This window comes from Mytilus trossulus, chromosome 3 (assembly GCF_036588685.1).
Source record: "Mytilus trossulus isolate FHL-02 chromosome 3, PNRI_Mtr1.1.1.hap1, whole genome shotgun sequence".
Classification (NCBI taxonomy): domain Eukaryota; kingdom Metazoa; phylum Mollusca; class Bivalvia; order Mytilida; family Mytilidae; genus Mytilus; species Mytilus trossulus.
The window spans coordinates 42,681,789-42,702,585 of NC_086375.1; the positions used below are offsets into that span (position 1 = coordinate 42,681,789).

Sequence of the window (20,797 nt, forward strand, 5' to 3'; positions counted from 1 at the left end):
TTGCCCATCATCTACCTTCAGTCATGAAAATATAAAGACGTCTCATGTAATGGCAAAAGTTACAAATCTGCGTAAAATAGAACTATAGGGGAAAAGAATTTTACGCAGCTTCTCTCTGAAATGTGAAGGTTTAAGTTATAGGAAATCCTGACAACAAACAATTTTTTTCTTGCATAATATGAAAAGATGCAGGTTGTAAAAATGCAAAATATTTTGATCCTAAAGCATGATACAACAAAAATGTAATTTATAAGATGTAAACACATGTGGAAGCCATTGACTTATTTAACAAGTCTTCTCACATAAAATGTGCACCTGACACAAAAGTGACAAGCACTCCTACTGTAATGTAACTGCACTTTGTTTTAAAAAAAAAGACAATTAGTAAGTGATTTGTTTTATCAGATTGATAAGTGGATAAGTCATTCTTCATCAAAAAACTATTCTTGCAAACGTCAGAAGAATAACTGCTTATATATAGACTATGGCATAACAAAAAGTTGGGGAAGAGGGATTTTTAAATTCTTAGACTAATTTTTTTTTTCACAATTTATGAGTAATTTATTTCATAAAACAGCAAAAAACAAAGAGGAGCCATATTGTAACTTAATTTTGGTACTAAGAAAATCTTAATTCAATAAAAATTGCTTTATTCATTTTTCTTCAAGTGCTATATACTTGTTCTCCTTATAAAACATGTTGTTAGTTGATCCTGTAAAAGATACTTTTCAATAAAAAAAACATTTTAGTTGATGAAGGAAAAATTCAAAGGAATCAAAATACGATTTGCTTGGCCTAAGCGTCTTGATTTAATTTCGTCATTAATCAAATTATCATGCTGTAATATTTCATACATATGAATATAGCAAGTTCAAAGACTTTGGGTGTAACTTACTAAGAATATCACAAAATTTATATGTTAGCATATATCAAAACTTTTGAGGCTTTAGTCATAATCCTACTGAGAATAGCTTAACAGCTTCCCTCTAATAAAGTTAATGAGCCTATTCATATACTTTTTACAATCAGAAATGTGAAGTTAAGTACATACCCTAGATCCTTTTTCTCCAACACATTTACATCCATTATGGAAAACACAGTTACCACCCTGACATTCTGGGTCACTAGGGTCACGTTGCTGTAAAGAAAACAGAAATTAATATTATTATTATTATTATTATCATAATAACATGATCTTCTATTTGGTGCTTTATCCTAAAAAAAAATGATGTGACAAGGCAATTCACTATCTTTATGTCACAATGTCCTATGACCCTTTTTCAACCATATTCAACAAAACACTACCACCGAAAAACAGACTAGGCAACACAAACCCCAATAATGTTGGGTAAACTCAGAGGTTTCACAAGGATAGGCAGTTTTCTGATCTAGGTGCCCTGCTCTTGTAGAGTAAAAAATAGACATGTAAGAAGAAATTAAGATTTATATATTTTTTTCAAATTGTATATAAAATATCTCACTGTATTTTACTAGATTTAAATAAAGGGTGATTTGATTGGTGTTTAATGTCAGTCTGTCAAAAGTTTTCAAGTAAAACAATCAATAATTAATGTACAGATAAAGATGATAGGACCAAAATCCTCCATTTTTTTCTGAAAAGATTTAGAAATTTTCAGTATCTTCAAAAGTTTTGGCAACAGCTATATATTTTGATGGACTTTTTATTGATTGACGAAAGATTAATTTAAATATTTCTGGTTGAATTTTTCTTTTACAGGTGTTTCATATATTGAAACTGACCTCTTCTTGCACAAAGTACCTTTGAGAAAGTTTATGAGATATCAATCAATTTGGTTTCCATATCAACTAGACAGGGTGTGACTTATATCAACATTGTTTATATTTATGTATAAACAATTTTAGCTCTTGACTCTCTAAATGAAGAAAGAAAGATCATCGTAATGCATGTTATCATGATTGTTGGTATTAGGTTTTATCTTCAACATTATTACTGCAGTTTTTATACATTAACATACTCAGACAGAATTCTTAGTTTTATATTGAGAAGCATATATACATGTTCAACTTACTCTAATGTGAAATACCAAATTATCAATTAATTTACCTCCACTTCTTTTATTTTGGCTTAATATTTATCTTAAGGAGATATAAAATCTTAAACTCTGATTATTTCTAGCTAGATGAACTAAAAAATCCCCCCAAAATCTTCGTTTATTGCTAGAATACAATTTTATGCAAACCTTTCATCTTTATCATTTGAAAAATAGCTTTGAGTTTTTGATTACCCCCTTCTTCATGAAGGTACTTAAAAGACAATCAGCTAGACTATGCTCAGCTAAATTCCTTAATCAAAAATTCATCAGAGACCAGACTTTCAATCAACATTGTTTTCTAAAGTATATATCTTTTATATAGAAACACAATTCACATATATACATGTGAGGCAATCAATTTGCAGATGCACATCTAGTTAACCTACTAACTAACATTGCATTAATCTTATATCATGTTTATTCTTTTCCTTTCAAAACTACCACAGATGAATCAGTATAGAGGCAATTTGATCTTCAAATATAAATAAACCAGTTCTAAATAAAACATTGTATATTTTCCTTGAAATTAGTTTACAAGAGTACAGATGTGTTGTCCAGATCACAGCGGTCCAGACATATATCAATTAGAATTCAGCTTACTCAGCTGTTTTTCAATATCCTTGAAATCATGCATCAGATGGTAGATTAGTTATATAGATCTATGATCAGATCAATGCTATCTCTGAACTTACTAATAGCATGTTAGCCATATCATTTGGGGTTGGTACAGGTACAAACATTTATCTCTTAAAAATTACTATTCATCTTTGTCAAAATTGAAATTCAATAAAACTTCAGAACTGAGAGCATCAATTTCTACCATGATAATTTGTGGTTGGTACAGTTAGAAACAGTTTCCTCTTCAAATACTATACATCTTTGTCAAACTTTGATACTTGCATTATTTAATCAAATTTAAACCAAGAGAAGGATAGGAAAGACTCCTTAGTATCTTTGAAAAAATCTACTTTACTTCTATGTAATGCATATTTCCTAGAGCAATTTTTTTTAAATTCCAAAATCATGACAAAATATTACATGAGGTCTTTTAAAAATTTACAAAATGCAACAAAATTATGTAATCCTGCACATAAACTAAACATTACAAGTAGTCTAAGATATAAAATCTGTCAGAATCAAGCCTATCTAAAAGTCTAAGATATAAAATCTGTCAGAATCAAGCCTATCTAAATCAGAACATGAAGTATTATATTTTATATCCATGATCAGAACAATATTGAGGGCTACATGTTCTCATCAACTCTAGCTTAGATTATAATCTTAAGTGTAAACAAATCATAAGTCAAAGAAGAACATGCAAATCCATCGGATATCCAAAAAAAAATGATTGATTGTTTGAAAGGTGCCTTACACCACTTTCAGCTATTTCATGGCAAAGGGTTTTTATCAGCAGTGGAAGCTAGAGTGTCTGGAGAGACCAGGACTTTGGTAGGAAAACTGACAATCCTTGTCAACTAAGATTGGAGTCAACACATCAGCCATGTGAATGAGGCCACATTTAAAAGAATGTCTGTTTCTCCTCCCCCGGGTCTACCACTTGTAAACAGACCAGGAAGTCAGTTTCTTTTTTTTTTAACTGGATGTGATTGTCATAGCTTGGTCACATGAATTGTTTGACTTGTCCAGTCCAGGCCACTTATCAGTTGTTTGTACTCAATTTGAGTGTATTTATTTGACTATCAATCCTTCTGCTTTCAAGCACTTTCCAAAGATGGAAACAAATTATTTTCAGGAAAAAAATAATTTCGATTTTTTTTGTGGAAAATAATTTTTTGACCTGGGGCTTATTTTTGACCCGGGTGGGGGAGGGGAAACAAACATATTTTTAATTTTGGTCTGAGCGTCTCTTGTCAAAGTCTAAAACATTACAAATTCATTATAAACCATTGATTACTGTTAAAAAATTTAGTAAAACATTTGTATCTTAATGTATAGACAGGTCAAACAAGTGTCTACAAGTAACTTAACCTTATATTTACCCCAGTTCTATGTTGAGAGGTTTTAACGTCTGATGCTGTCTAAAAAGCTCTTCAGAAGTCATGAAAGAATTGCCCACTTGTAAGAAATTGTAAATACCTTTCTTTGTAATGCCTAACATTGCTTGCATTTTGTTTTTGTTACAACATATGTTCGTAGAAAAGGGACAAATATTGTGAATGTAATCATAGAATGGTTATAACAGAAAGGGCAACCACCTTGAACTTTGTTACAAGTTACAAAGTAAGATACCAAATTTTAATTACTTTTCCTTAATTCCTGCGAGGTTCAAAAACCTTCAGGCTGAATGGTTCTCTTATCAAACTGTTACAGGGTTCTTAAAAGTCTTAGCAATAGGAAGTAATTAGTTACATAAAGTGTCAATGACTTTTGGTGATCAGTGCACATATTCCATAAAATTGATTCAGGAATGCTTTATTACTAGTGAAATGTTATAATATGACAAATGGATAGACATTGCAAAATATATTACACTGTGTATGTGCTGAATAAAGTAGACATTCCAATTTTAGTTTACTATCCACAGTGATCGCTGAATTAAATGTTTATAAATGTAAATGTATAATCAGTGACCACTGTTACTTAGTCTTTAGTTTTCTATGTTGTGTCTTGTGTACTATTATTTGTCTATGTGTCTTTTCTATTTAGCCATGACGTTGTCAGTTTATTTTCAATAAGATTTTGAATGTCCCTCTGGTATCTTTCACCAAAGTAATGAGTATATTTTTGCAAGGTTTACATATATAGAAAACCATAAAATAATACTGACAATTAAAAGCAAAGGAAAAGATAACAGACTCTGGGAAACCAGGAGCAAGAGCAGATACAGCCACTTTTTAAAGGGCTGGTTCAAACCTGGAATAAAAGTGTGGGGCTGGTTCAAACCTGGAATTAAAGTGTGGGGGTGGTTCAAACCTGGAATTAAAGTGTGGGGGTGGTTCAAAACTGGAATTAAAGTGTGAGGGTGGTTCAAACCTGGAATTAAAGTGTGGGGGTGGTTCAAAACTGGAATTAAAGTGTGGGGGTGGTTCAAACCTGGAATAAAAGAGTAGGGGTGGTTCAACAATTTGTCCCTATTCAAAAGCACTGATCGTCAAAAAAAAATTGAATCTGCCATTGGGGAGGCAAAACTAGAATTGGCCTGTCCTCATACATCAAGGACTGCTCCGGGATTTGATGCTAAAGGGTGCTCCTTATAAAAAGGAGGTAAAGGACAATATTTTGACAATATTTTTTGTTGAGGGTTTGATATACAATAAATGGAAATAAAAAACTCAACACCCTCTATCTGTCTAAAGTATGTCTATGAAAATTGGACTATCCACTTCCAACTAATGAATGTTTCTGGTTGTATCGCCTGGACACAAATAACAATGCAATTACCAAACAGAATCAAAGACCATACTATACTACGGGTAAGAACAGTCAATTCCTCTAAAGTGTTGCTGCAAAAGTTCATATGTACTCTAAGAAACATGAATATGTATGTATGTACTGGTAAATGCCTCCGATATCCGAAGAACCCCTCGAAAGCTGCGAGGGTACAGTGGCATCCATGTACACTCCCTAACGGGATTAATGGAGATGTGTCACTAACGTATATTTATACGACAATTATTTTTACAAGGACAAACAATCCCCACCCAATTCAACACAAAGGGAGTGCTAGGACACCGGGAAGTCTGTTATTGTGGTGGAGGAAGCCGAAGTACTCGGAGAGAACCACCGGGCCACTCGGTGGAAACAGACAAACCAGAGAGATATCAGAAGATTGATCTCCAGGTCAAAGTAGGGACACTTTGACCAACCGAGGCCCCCAACGTACCCATTCTAGTTTAATCTCCGGTCTGGGTACCAGAGATGTGTGTGAGAGGGTGAAAATTACCCTTCTAATGTACTGATATTTTTAGCACCCCGAGTGAGAATCGAACTCGGGACCTTCAGCACTGTAGCCATCGGTCTTAACCACTAGACCACGAACTCAAGACATGAATATCTAAATTCAGTATTTAAGTTTCGCATTTAAGCTACATTGTTGTGTAGTAACAAAATGTGTTTTTACTTCGGAAATTACGTAAAATTTTATCTGTTATAAAAAATATTATTATGTTTCAGAGGAATTTGGTTTCTTATCATTTGTTATCAAAGCATTTTGATCATATATCATTTTGATGTTAACTTTTATGTTACTCGGGATTGTAAGACATAATTTTATACCTGTTGCTGCTGCTGGGTTCGTTTTCAGAAGAAATATTCTCCTATACTTTCTAATCAATGTCATTGCTATTGTGTATCATGTAAATTTCACTTATATTTTGTTTATAACAGTGTAACAAGACATTTAGAGATATATTATGTGATAAAAAAAAAAGAAAGAAAAAGGGGGAGGGGTATAACTCTTAAAATCAATGTTATTTTAAATTGTAATTGAACTGTGAAAATATTTTATTTTATGTTTATCACAATCTTCGACCTCCATTTGTATGTACATAGCACCACATTTCAGGGATATTCCACACTCTGGCACCAGAGTCTTTCCCATACTAGGAAGAAGAAAGTGTAAAGATTAGTCCAAATAACTTACATTTGAGGAATACTCAGTAACTCTCCATCTATTGAATAATCAAGTCTGTGGGTGGACGGCCTAGGCCAACTGACTGTCATAAGGGGGAGGGGAAGGGGGGCTACAGTCATTCTTAAGGGGTTCTCAATATAAACAACCATATTTCCTACAAAAGCAATTTTTCCATTTGTAAAGGGACATAACTCTAGAACGGTAAATAAGATGCCACAAAAATACAAACTTAAGCAGTGTATAAATTTTTTTTTAAAATATATTCTGTAATATTATTTCTACTGTAGAATCTTTGTAAAATATGATCAAGTAGAGTTAAATGTACTAACTAAATTGATTTAAAAAAAATAAAATTTAGACAGGCTTCTTAAGTATATAAGTTCTTCAGGTGTTCAAAGCTCCCTTGAAAGCTTGGAGTGAACAGTGGACTCTTTTTACATTCCTTATTATATTAGAGGGTAGGGTTGCCCTTTGCTGTCAGGCTTCAAACTGTCGTTTTCTGCTCTTCCTCTTCTTCTTCGGTTGTCGAAAAAGCTTCAGAATGCTAAAGATTACTTGTCATTGCTACTGTTTTATAGCATCAAGGAAATTCAAGTACTGGAGAGAACCAATGTGCAAACCTCTTTCAAGAAACAGACATATCAAAGAGATATTTTCAGAATGATCTCTAGGTCAAAGTCAACCTAGACCCTTAAGTAAAGTACCCATCCTTGTTTGAACTCAGGTCTGGGACATGTGGATGAGGGGGAGAAACACACTACATGTACTAATATGCTGAAATTTCAGTGAGGATCAAACTCTGGGACCTTAAGCACTGAAGCCATTGGTCTTATCCACAAGGCAATGAACCCTCATTATACTGATTTTATGCTCCAATTCACCTTTGCACAAATATTCTGCTCTTAGCAGGTGCAAAATGTGGTCTGTCATCTTTGATGCATGCATACAAAATGTATGTAATTTATTGTACTGGTATGTAAGGGTAACTAAGTGTGGACAAAGTCATTGTTCAGAAGAATAAAACACCATGAATAATACTTTCTTTCTTCTCATAATCTATATATATAACTTAGATTTAACTGAAGTTGACAGGAATTGGAAAAAGAGCACCTATCTTTTAATTAGATGATTCATAATGTATCTAGCAAAAAATGTAGGCTATCCAAAATTACTTCTTCCTGAATACTTTATATTATTAATATTTTGTAGGAATTATGATTGCTGATCTTTATGCTAGTCAGTACTGAAGTACAGAAATGTTGAGTCAGCTGAATCTTATTGAACTAACTTATTGCTAATGATTTTATAATAAATGTTAAGAAAATGTGGTAATGATGTCATGATTAAAGCAGTTTTCTTTCATTCCAATTAATTTAAGTTCAGTGATTTGCACTTGAGAACAAAGTGACTCGTACATACATTTAAACAATAACTGTGCAAAGATAAACACTTTAAAATGTTATCTAAATTCCATTAACCATGATTCAACCCTCTTCCCTGGAAAGTACATTTAGAGAAAGAAACAATGAGTGTGACAGTGCTGGCGGATCCAGACATTTTCATAAGTGGGGGCCCACTGACTGCCTAAGAGGGGCTCGCTCCAGTCATGCTTCAGTGATTCCCTATATACTCAACCAAACTTTTCCCTCAAAAAGGGGGGGGGGGGTTGGCCCCTGAAACACATGTATGAATGCCTCTGAGTAAGGAGATCATGAAAAAGTTTTTAAATGTTGTCTTTTCTAGATAAGGAAAAAGAACGCACTTAACTCAAACAATTCATTTGTCTAAAATCACAATTCAAATGCAACAAATGGAAAAACAATACAGGCTATTCATTTGCAGGTAGCCAATATTTTACCCGTCACTGCTACTGAAAGTTGTGGCCTGAGTTAAGGAATTTTCATATTTATATAAAGTATTCAAGAAATATATTACCCCTCAAAAATACATTGTCAACCTTAGCTTCACCTTGACAATGTTTTCTTGGGGTAACAATATGTTCTATCAGCCTCTTATATGTTTGTTACTTATAAATTAACAGAAAAAATCACAGCATTTTCTCTTATTTCCAGAAAATGTAAGTGGTGTCTAAGGAAAAGACAAAACTAACTCAGTTTGGAGAAGGTAATACTTCATATTTTATAGAGGTCTTTGAACTTTACATCAAGAATCAAGTAGACAAAAAAAAAAGATAATTAAAGAGGACTTTTCATTAAGAAATTCTTAGATATAAGAAGATGTGGTGTGAGTGCCAATGAGGCAACTCTCCATCCAAGTCACAATTTGTAAAAGTAAACCATTACAGGTCAAAGTAGGGTCTTGCTTATTTCACTAATCTGCATATTAATTGCAGAAGATCTTATCTTTCTTGCAGCCCATTCAATCTATACTTATATTCCATCAGATAAATCTCAGTGGGCATGAGAAACAAATAATCAGTATGACATATCCTAATGTTTTCTGTTGTAGTTTGGCAGTAGTCATGTAGATGTAAGAACAGATAAAGTTGCTGACAATTTTCCACAGGTTTGTGAGTCACTGTAGAAACAGACACTTTCTGTCTGATCTGCTTCATAAATACTATGATGTCATATCTTTGATTCTTTAATAATTAAGGCTAAAGCAATATGATAACTGTTATACCTATGATTCTTTAATAATCAAGGCCAAAGCAATTTAGTTTCTTGTAATAAGGATTCATTGAAACATTAATTCTTTTACTTATTAATTGTAAATTACCCTGAACTAGCTTTCTGCAGATGTGAAAACTCTTAGATCAGTACATGTATAGTGTTTTGTATTTTTTTCACAATTGTTTGTTTTTAGTGCATGTGTCTTACGGACAGGTGAAGCCTTTTTTCAACAGATTTTTATAGTTCTTATGATCATTGTTTTGTGAATAAAGAAGGATGATGGTTTTCTTTTTAAATTCTCTAATATTTTGTCTATAATTTATTTTATATTTATTTATGAAATGCACATTTATACACCTTGGGTTTGAAGGCATATACAAACAATGCAATGCAAATATATACACAATGAAAAAATTAACATATTAAACATCATATATATAAGTGGTAAAACAATGATGGGGCTGTACATTGCATCTTTTTTCTATATTGCGACAATACTCAGAGACTTTATTATTTTCTTGGAAATAGTCTTGCCTAATACATTCTGTACCTAATTATTAAGGAAATGTTTAATAATTTTCTGCAACTAATGACTTCTTTATGGTCCGAGACCACCATTGTCGTCCCTTGATTTTCGTTGTTCACAAATATAGTCCCTAGTGTTGACAGTGGGTTACTTGCCATTAATTTTTATACCCCTTCCAAATTTATTTCTCCATGTTCAATGCCTCAAATTGCAAGTAGGGGGATGAAATTACACTGTACAAAAATTTGGGTCCAGAATTTTAAAGGAAAGTAGTGATTTGGTCCAGCTGAAAAAGGTTGAAAATGAGCAGTTCGGAAGCTGTCAAAAGATTTCAAGACGCCCTAAACATAAAATTGTCCATATTTTCAGTTAGAGGCGATGAAGTTTTCTATAAATTTGATATAATTTGTCCCAAAAGTAGTACAACACACTCTTAAAGTTTCTTTGAGAAAGCGCAGGTGGGATTTTTTTTATTTTTATTTATGTTCTAAAAGAAATGCACTACGAATTAATTGTGTTCTCGGACCTTATGCATTACAACTTTTCAAGGGGACATAACTTATGTGTTCAAATTAAATTCAGGGGGAGATAATTTGGCTGGATGTAATTGAAAATCAAATATCAGGAAAAAACAATTGACATCACTTTTTAATTTCACAAATTCATTTTTTTTTGCTTGTTCACAATAGCTTGATTTACATTGTTAGAATATTTTGGAAGTTTAAAATGCACAAGTAACTGAAGGGACCAAAGGTCATGTTTTGATCAACAGGCACTATATTGTAAAATGTATTGGGATAGAGTTGCAAACGTTAAAATCTCTTTAATATATAAAATTCTTCAAAATGCATTAAACAGAAAATCATATTGATGTGTCCTGGCAATTTTTTCCTAGCAAAATTGCCATGGGCAATTTTAGAATTGATAAAATGTAATAATTGGTAAGTAAGATATTTGATACAATCTCAAAATTAAGTAAGAGACTGGCACATGAAGGAATGCTAATGTACGTTTTGACATCTTCTTTGTGAGAATGAACAAACAAACACACCAATAATGCATTGAGATGGCCTAACCAGCCCTCCTCTATCTTAATTAACTCATGTCTGTAGAACCTGTCAGAAGGAGTTGTTTGGATGTTCAGCATTGAGGATCATGTTGATTTCATGCTATTTACAAAGCTATAAAATTCTTTTTGAACTGACTGCTTGAAATCAACATCATATGTCAGAGCTTTCAAACTCCAACTTTGAAAGAAGGCAGGGAACTTAAAGTGTAGGAGGAAAAAAAACCACATCATCAGTACACATTTTAGTTCCCAGGAAATTATACCATTTAGATATTAATTGATTTTACACTAAGGCATTTTTGAAATATTGCATAATCAGCCCACACAGGAAATGACAAAAATTAAAAATATAGTAAAAACCAAGTTGTGGTAGTTTTAACTAATTCAACAGCCAACTAATGAGCAACAAAGTACGTTGTGGTAGTTTTAATTAAATGAACAGCCAACTAATTACCCCGAAAGGCCATTTGAAATACATTTTGTTATGTATTTGCATTGCTTGGATTGAATACACATTTTGACCATTAGTCAAGTCTGGTTTAGAAAAAAATATCTTACTGTTTGAAGGTCTCCATTTGTCTATCTTGGTTACACGTGTTACACATTTATTTGGCTGTTTTTACACCATTTAGAGAGCTAATTTACTTTGAAAGTAGAATTTCTTTTTCTTTTTTGAACTGTTTTAGCAAAAATTACATACACAAACTTTCATAAACTCGTGGAAAATTGTCTGTTTCAATGAGTATTATTTTCAAAGAAAACTTTTTTAGTTAGGCTTATAATCTGGGAATTAAGGGATAGAGTGCTTCAAACAAACACATGGACCCCTCCCCCTTTTCCTCCCACACAACACTAACTCAGCGTAGTCAGCTTTCAATAAAGTTATAGCAGTAATTTAGTCTTTTCTTTCCTAGTCCTTAATAAAAGCGTTATGCATGCATTCAAGTTTTCATGAAACTAAAGCAAGATCAATTCAAAGACACTATAACAAAACTACAGCAGACATTGTTTGCATTTTTCAGCAGACTATTAGAAAAATAATTTTGTGAACACAAGCCTCTGCTCTTGTGCTATATCAAAAGTTAAGAGAAAGTATGAATCAGATTAAAACTTTTCTAAGTATCTGCATAGCAATAGCACTTGTCAGAGTACATATACATATATATAGTAATTTTAAAAGTACATCATCTAGTTATTAAAAAAACCTTACTTGACAATTACTTATGTTCATTTCGCACAAATGAAAATTTGGAATAATGTAAGGAAATATACTTCATCTGTGACCTAGTAAAATATGTATTATATGTCTTTGTCTTGGTGTACCCCTTCAAAGCACCTGATCAGTGATAGTTTGCACTAGCTTGTATTGTACAACTAACTGAATTGCCTTTGTTGTGGAATCTTCGCTAGCTTTAGGTTATGATCCAGTCACCTCCTCTTTATCTTCGCTAGCGAATGGTTACTATCCAGCCCCTCTTCTCTTCTGGAGAAAAGGTGGCAGGATAAAACCCTTTGCTATCAAAGATGACCATGTTATGGTGTTTTTAACAAGATTTTTTTTCATTGAAATAGACACCCCTCCCTGTCCTTTCGTAAATGGGGATCGATGTTTTAGTAAAAGTTATAAAGTGTGTCACTGCTGTAACCCGATAGATGCGCTAGTGTAGATGCTTGTTTTCGAGAGTTTTCTGGGTTTTTTTACCAAATTTGTATAATATAGTTCTATCAATTTCCGTTAGTAAATATTTGCCGTAATTTCTGTCAAATGCATGGAGAAAAGGGGTGTTCTATTTGGAATAGTGCCACCATAAAACCAGGACAATGCCCTTCACATCGAAGTTTAATTAGGCTTGTTTTATCAAAAATCATAGTTATATGATCTTATATAATTGACATAACGATAACAAAATGTTTACGATATTTTCTTGGGAATATTGCTAATGTTTGAAATGCCGTTTTAACTGACTTTTGGAGGGAAAAGATTGATGTGTGTGTGTTTGTGATATATATCAGTGATGATAAACTTTTCTCAAATTACTTCTATAGCTGATAAGTTCGGTTCTCTAAACTGATTGCAATAAATAAATAATTTTACAAGAAAACTTCTATGCGAAAATGTACCAACCAATGCTAAGTGCGTTTGATCAAAGTCATAAATAATTGCGTTTGTAGCACAGGCACTTATGTCAGAAAATTACCTATACCAATACACATATCAATCTTTCCCTCCAAAAGTCATTTAAAACGGCATTTCAAACATAAGCAATATTCCCAAGAAAATATCGTAACAATTATACCTTGATACACATTATTAAGGACATTAAGGTAAATCGATATTTTTCAGAGACCCGCGTCTGTAGTATGTGCTCATAAAATACTAACACATTTAAAAAAAAATGAAAAGAAAAAGAAAAGTGCGTTTGCCTTTCTACTGTGTGTGTTTTACTGGACTACAGCCGTGATGTGAACAGACCCCCCCCCTTTTTCCGTGAAAGTTATCAACAATTAGGGAACTACGAATGTCTTTCGGTGTCGGTGCATCTCAACTGGGACGGAACGTGACACGACTCTTTCTTTGTTTATTCAGTTTAATTAATGAATGTCATAATTATACATGTATAATTTATGAATGGACAGTGGTTGAGAATCTTAACATAGCAAGATGCTGACTAAGACGGTCTAGACGCCCCACAAAGTGCTCCAGGCTTACCACAGCTGTTTCTCTCTAGTATCAATATCCTGTGGAGATTTCCTGTTCTCAGCCAAACATAAATAATTTCACACTATTTCATGCATGTAATTAATAAAACGCTTCTTATTTTATTGAAATATTTCTAGTGTAAAACAATTTATATAAATCGCCCATGGTATTTTATCTACTTATGTGGATAAGTTATATATATGAGTGATAGATTTATGTGTATTTACGATGCAATCGCGTTTGGAAAGCGTAGGAGAGTTGCTGCAGATATTCTCCTTCATAAACCTACATGGATCATGATTTTGTTGTACTCAGTTATCAAAAAGTTTTTATATTTTCTCAAATTTTCTCTTGTTCGTATATAAAGAAGAATTTGGGATATTTTTGTTTACCAAAAAGGACCACAGAACACACAGAACACACAAACCAATAATACAATTGGAAACAGTTACATAACAATACAAATATTTATATATCAAACTAACAATCTGAATATATAAACTATCAAAAGTGGTTGCTCAGTATTTTTCAATTAAAACTAAAAACTCATATTGGAGATTGACTTCGGCACCAGAAAAATGTATTGCTAATTTATAGATCTGCAGAACACACCAATAAATCCCTTCTTGTTACAACTGCAGACAAGTTTAACGTACAGCTTATTGCAAGGAATAATATATCTCAAGTAATATACCTTAGACATATGTCTCTGAATATAACTTAATCATATTGTACACTTGATAGTGTGACTCATCTGCAGAAATTACTTAGAATCAAACATTTGTATTTGTATATACATGTATATGCATGATAACCAACAGGCACTTGTTGCATGCAACCGTCGTGTTTTTTAAGATTCTTTTTGATAAATGCTCTCTTAAGTAGTTCAATGTATCTTCCATTTCTAGTATTTCATGTATTCTTGCTGCTTTCAAGATAATTTTGCAACATCTTTTGTTATAATTTGCCATCTAAGAGTAGATGAGCAGGATGTATATAAACCAGTTACTGGAATATTCCAAGACTTTGTGGGCTAGCAAGAACATATGAAATGATGAAAAAGTGGATATATGAAAGGGAAGTTTGAAATAGATTAATAGTAAAGGGGGCCTTGTCTCAATTATCTGCATTATAGCCACAACAATCATATTTTTTCACAACGTAGATCAGTTTGGGGATATGGTGACGTGATTATCAGTATTTCAAGTCATGTATCATTTGTCGATACTCCTTTTATGAAATTCGTGTCCAGCTTTTAATACCTTAATCTGATTTTAACATTAGTGTTACTTTATCAGAACTTTATAGGATTCTTTAAGCACAACTTGTAATAAAAGATATATAAGAAGGTCCAAACTAAAGTAGTTTTGTAGATTTTATCATTTGTTTTCTCAAAAGACGTATTTAATATGTCTGTTATTCCAACAAGATCATTTGGTTTTCCCAGTGTGACTGACGGAATGGGAAATAAAATATGCAGGCTCTTTATAAGTCTGTCATTTGTGACGAGAAATTAGAACTTTTGCAACCATAGTGGCATTTCCTTTCAGTTTTGTGTAAATCTATTCTCATAATCAGTTGTTAATGTGATGCCGATGGTCAATAAACTCGGTCAATTGCAAACGTATACACGGGTCAGTATACCACAGCTGTATAATGATAACAGTGAACATGGTAAAAGGGATTACTGATATCCCAACATTAATAGCAGATTATATAAGATAAATAACATATACTTACAGCTAACACGGCGTGATAACTACATAATGATATCAGACAGACAATCTTCAAAAGCCTGAAAATCATGACATTCAAAAATTATTACAATGTTTAAAATATTTGGTATATTCACCCGAAAAATTAAACGGACGGTTGTCTATCTTGTATCTTGTAGTTCGAGGAATCTTCAATAACTTCTTTGTATCATAGATATATTAAAATAAAAAGACAATGTACCAAAGCACATTAAGAACTGGTTTTGTTTCGTTATTTCATCTGTTCGTATTGATGTATAAGTATCCATAGAGTTTACAGTAGTTGTCCGCCATAATGGCATTTAACTTATTGAAACAGACTATAGGTCGCCCAAAGAAATGCAATACCACCCGCAAAATCTTCAAATAATATTTTATATTTAAATTTCAAATATGAGTTATAAAAATAAATCTGTAATAATAATATAGAAAGTACTTACCATTCATTCATGGCTCTAATTTAACAATGGAAAGAACTACGGTAGAAGTATACGGAATCAGACCGTTAATATTTGTGTGTTTCCTCTGGAAACTCCTAAAATGTCCTCAGACGGCCAGATCTGCCGTTTCCAATCCGCTGAGATAAATCTCAGCCAAATTTCACTTTCCACTTCAAGAATAAGTTAGTTTTTTTCAAGAAAGCATTAAAAAGCTAGCCGCTTTCAGAGTACGGTGATCTCCGTTCTTTCTGTGTAATTCGGCTGAAGATAGTGCCACTGCAGTTTACCGATTTGGAAGCGGTGGGCGGCGCTTATAATTTGATGGTCGCGCAAAATGTTAAACAGGCAAAAGTTAATAAGTTTTAACTGGACTCTGCGTTACACAATTTATGTCAAAGTCACACATTTTAGTACAACAATAAAATAATATTATCCCTTCACAATTAATAATTTCTATGAAAAAGCGACACTTGATTGTTTCTTTTTAATCCACGTGTTCTGAACATGTATAAAATAAAATAAACTTTCCTGTCTGTTGTATCCAAATATTAATTGCCAAAGTATTTGTTTCGCGTATTTTGAAGATTTTTCTTTTACTGAAAGTGTCCAGCTTTATCTATGTTGTTACATAAGAAACTAAAAAGAACCTTGTATTTATTAATTTTTATCTATTTGTAACTTAATACAAAGACTTATTATCTTATCAACACTGATTTGCATATGATTGACAGATGCCGAGAGTGTATGTAATTCATGAAGAATTTTGCGTTTATGACAAACATCCGACATAGGAAAAAGTTCTTGAGTACAGAAAGTGGGATTTGTCATGAACGTTTTATCTAGTACTTTTTGATTTTATCCCGACAAGTGCATTGTATTAGATTAGGAATTTCCGTTAAAAAGTGTATGTTTGACAACTGTAAGAAAAAGAGTTTTAGCTGTTATTTCATGCGCGCAAGGGCGTAGGAGTTGAGGAAACTGACTGCGCTTTAATACATTTGCATTTTTACACGATAGAAAATGGTGGAAATGTAGTCTGCTACCACGGAAAAGTTAAAAAGAAAATTTGAGATCTGTGGTGCGGATTTTAGGATTTCTCCGCTGTTGAATGTTTGTGGAGAACTAGGATATTTATTTTAGAAATGAACGAACGGACATTTTTATTTGGTCTCTTAGTTTTCACGCTGATTGTAGACATCTCTTTTGGAGCTGTAAGTATAGTCTGTTTCTTATTTGTAAACGGGATCGCGAACACTATGATAGCAATACCGAAGTCTGTACCTTTAATTATAAAAGAACAATAGAGGTCCATCTTAAATGTCACATTTTGTGACGCACATTGGTTACTAAAAGAAAAAGGGCGAATACAGTCAAATGGACATCATAAATAACATCAAAGTTTACATAACAGAAATCATGACCAAAAAGCAAGATTATCCAAAGGGTCGTTTAAATTATGTTTCAACCACCTAAAATGCATAATAGTTTTAAACTAGAAATGAACATTTTTTAAGTTTACAAAACTCATAAAATAACAAAATGTAAAATACTTAAACAAAGGCTGAATTATTATTTATGATATAAGATCGATTAAGTTTTATAATGGTTTGCTTTAACAATTCCATCAGTGTTCTCCCCCTGAATTCTCAGGAACTCTTGCTTAACTAATTTTTGTAAAGCAGGAGTGCTTAAAAGTTCTATATTTGGAGTAAGGGAGTGCCCTGCCTCCTAACTTTCAATAGTTGTAAAATAGAATGTTAGTTATCCCCCTTTTTTGCTTTTTTTTTGTTTTTGAATTCTTGAAAATACAAAATGAAATTGAAGGAGGAAATTTTTTAGGTGGATCGAGGGGCGGGGCCCTTTTGTGGGAAAAATTTGGTTGATTTTATAGGGAACCACTGAAGCATGACTGGAGCAGGCCCCCTCCCCCTTTATGAAAAGTTTTGGATCCGCCACTGAGAATGTTTTTTTTTTGTCATCTACTTGACCACTATATTTTTTTTTTATCAATTTGAGGTTAAAGGAAAAAAAATACCCCTCCCCCTTTTGAAGTTGAATTGTCATTCCCTACATTAAGCTACTAACTGTTGTTTATATGTGCTGCCCTGATAGATCATACATACAATTAAAAAAAAAAGTACACAGCTATTGTTTACAGGCACTTGTCTCAGAAAAAAATTTCTATATACCTTAATATAACATAAAGGTATATAGGGGAAAAAACTGAGACTGTGTCTGTGAAAGTGTCTGTGCTATTGTTGCCCATTTTACTATTTTTATAAAAAAAAATTAAAACAAATTTGAGACAATCTCAATTTTAAATGTTTCTTAAAATTACGTTAGAAATCCGGAATGTGTCAAAGAGACAACAACTGGAACCAAAAAAACAGAAAACAGTCCAAGGCCATCAAAAGGTTTTTAACACAGTGAGAAAATTCCCTAAACAAAAATGTGCACTAGTTCAGAGAAAATGGATGTCTCAATAAACACCAAAACATATACTAGTACAATATACAAACGATTTTTAAAAACAAACATGAGACTAACAACTGCAGCAGTGCCATAGGTTTTGTGTAATTGAAATTGTACAATTTTGTCAGCATAATTCAAAATTGCAACTAATTCACCTGTAGGCTTTAACATTTATTGTGTGGTTAAATGTGAAGATAATATGGTTAATTGTAGTTAGAAGTTGGTTCTGAGATTTGAGTAAAAAGTTGACTTTTTGTAGGAAGCTACAGGAAATGAGTAACCTCCAACAAAAAGAAGGTCACACTGACCTTCACATGTATATTTCATGTAACAATGTGCATGTAGTTAAGTTTGAATTTGAATTCATTTCTCTGCTACTGACTTTATTTATGCTCCAGTCATTTATTTTTTTGCAAAACTCTATCACATGGAGTTCTATTGTGTTTTACAAGAAATAGGTTTATTTAACCTTCACCTTCTGCTTCACAAATTGCTAACGTCGTTGTCATTTAGTATTAGGAAAAGAGATGTCCGAATGGCAATCTTGCATCCCATTTATTTTCTCATCCATTAAATTCCATAAATCATTTTTTCACAACTTTAGAGTTGAATGGACTGGAGAAATTATAGTCACATATTGTATAATTGTGTACATGTACACCTTTTTATTGTTAAACATGTCAAAAGCCTCATGTTGCCCTCAAAATTCATGTTGGTTTCTTCTTTTGGTGGGTTGCTGTCTTATTGACATAGAGTCAATATCTCCTTAAAATATAAGTTGCTCTAAAAAAAGCATCTAGAATGTATTTCTGGCTAGTTGTAAATTGTCCAAAGCAGGTATATTTATTTAGCCATAGTGTTGTCAGTTTATTTTCTATCTATGAGGTTGACTGCCTCTCTTTTATATGGTGTCTGTTTGTTTTGTTCATTCATCATTGACAATATAATGGAATTTGATGCTACTGTCATACAAATGAGAGGTTTAGCTAGCTATAAAACCAGGTTCAATCCACCATATTCTACATAAGAAAATGCCAGTTACAAGTCAGGAATATGACAGCTGTTATCCATTCGTTTGATGTGTTTGAACTTTTTATTTTGCCATTTGATTGGGGACTTTCCTTTTTTAATTTTCCTCGGAGTTCAGTATTTTTGTGATTTTACTTTTTATGGAACAAACAGTTAACTCTATATTGAAATATTTGCCACCAGTCATTTAGACGGAATCAATTAATCAAAATGTTCCTTTGTATAGGTATATCATACACTTACACATTATTATTTCATTTACAGGTGTGTAAAGGATGTCACCAGACAACATGTACGTGTGCTGGACAAAAGGGAGTCAGGGTAATGGTTGATTTTATTTTTTTCGTGAAAATATATACCTTAATTCATCATCCAGATAAAGGCAATTTACAAAGAAAATTCTTTATATAAATAATATGAAGTATTATTATCCAACTTTTTAGCTAGCCTGATTCATACCAGAAATTTCCTGTGTTTGTACATTTTCTCCTGATGAAGGCTATCTGGAATTTTTCTTCTAGGAAGCATAGCTATCCTGGTAAGACATCATCTGCTGTGTAAAATATGAAATATTATTGCAAACATGGAAGCAATTTTGTCTTTAACAAAACAACTTAAAATTATGATGGCAGTTTATTTTAAAGAGTTATCATTATAAAACAGTTTTTATACGACCGCAAATTTTGAAAAAAATTTCGTCGTATATTGCTATCACGTTGGCGTCGTCGTCGTCGTCGTCGTCGTCGTCGTCCGAATACTTTTAGTTTTCGCACTATAACTTTAGTAAAAGTGAATAGAAATCTATGAAATTTTAACACAAGGTTTATGACCATAAAAGGAAGGTTGGTATTGATTTTGGGAGTTTTGGTCCCATCATTTTAGGAATTAGGGGCCAAAAAGGGCCCAAATAAGCATTTTCTTGGTTTTCGCAATACAACTTTAGTTTAAGTTAATAGAAATCAATGAAATTTAAAAAAAATGTTTATGACCACAAAAGGAAGATTGGTATTGATTTTGGGAGTTTAGGTCCCAACAGTTTAGGAATTAGGGGCCAAAAAGGGACCCAAATAAGCATTTTTCTTGGTTTTCGCACCATAACGTTAGTATAAGTAAATAGAAATCTATGAAATTTAAACACAAGGTTAATGACCATAAAAGGAAAGTTGGTATTGATTTTGGGAGTTTTGGTCCCAACAGTTTAGGAAAAAGGGGCCCAAAGGGTCCAAAATTAAACTTTGTTTGATTTCATCAAAATTGAATAATTGGGGTTCTTTGATATGCCGAATCTAACTGTTTATGTAGATTCTTAACTTTTGGTCCCGTTTTCAAATTGGTCTACATTAAGGTCCAGAGGGTCCAAAATTAAACTTAGTTTGATTTTAACAAAAATTGAATCCTTGGGGTTCTTTGATATGCTGAATCTAAAAATGAACTTAGATTTTTTATTATTGGCCCAGTTTTCAAGTTGGCCCTAATCGGGGTCCAAAATTAAACTTTTTTGATT

General features: G+C 32.6%; 2 protein-coding genes across 3 annotated transcripts in view; one reads left to right on the top strand and one right to left on the bottom strand.

Moving 5' to 3' along the window:
* The window catches only part of LOC134711515 (collagen alpha-2(IV) chain-like), a 55,723-nt gene extending 39,278 nt beyond the window's left edge, over nucleotides 1-16,445 (bottom strand). Inside the window, exons 1-3 of the mRNA XM_063572144.1 lie at nucleotides 15,793-16,445; nucleotides 15,339-15,393; nucleotides 1,052-1,138 (exon numbers count right to left, since the gene is read on the bottom strand). Coding sequence (XP_063428214.1) covers nucleotides 1,052-1,138; nucleotides 15,339-15,393; nucleotides 15,793-15,803 — 153 coding nt within the window. The 5' untranslated portion in view covers nucleotides 15,804-16,445. The remainder of the gene's footprint in view (nucleotides 1-1,051; nucleotides 1,139-15,338; nucleotides 15,394-15,792) is intronic.
* The window catches only part of LOC134711517 (collagen alpha-2(IV) chain-like), a 55,705-nt gene continuing 43,690 nt past the window's right edge, over nucleotides 8,783-20,797 (top strand). The window contains exons 1-3 of one of the 2 annotated variants that reach the window (XM_063572146.1): nucleotides 8,783-8,793; nucleotides 9,139-9,195; nucleotides 19,558-19,614. Coding sequence is in view for 1 of the 2 variants with exons in the window: in XM_063572145.1 (XP_063428215.1) it covers nucleotides 16,935-17,003; nucleotides 19,558-19,614 (126 nt within the window). In the remaining variant the exon portion in view is untranslated. Of the gene's footprint in view, nucleotides 8,794-9,138; nucleotides 9,196-16,556; nucleotides 17,004-19,557; nucleotides 19,615-20,797 lie in introns of those variants that run through there. The other variant, XM_063572145.1, reaches the window with a different exon arrangement.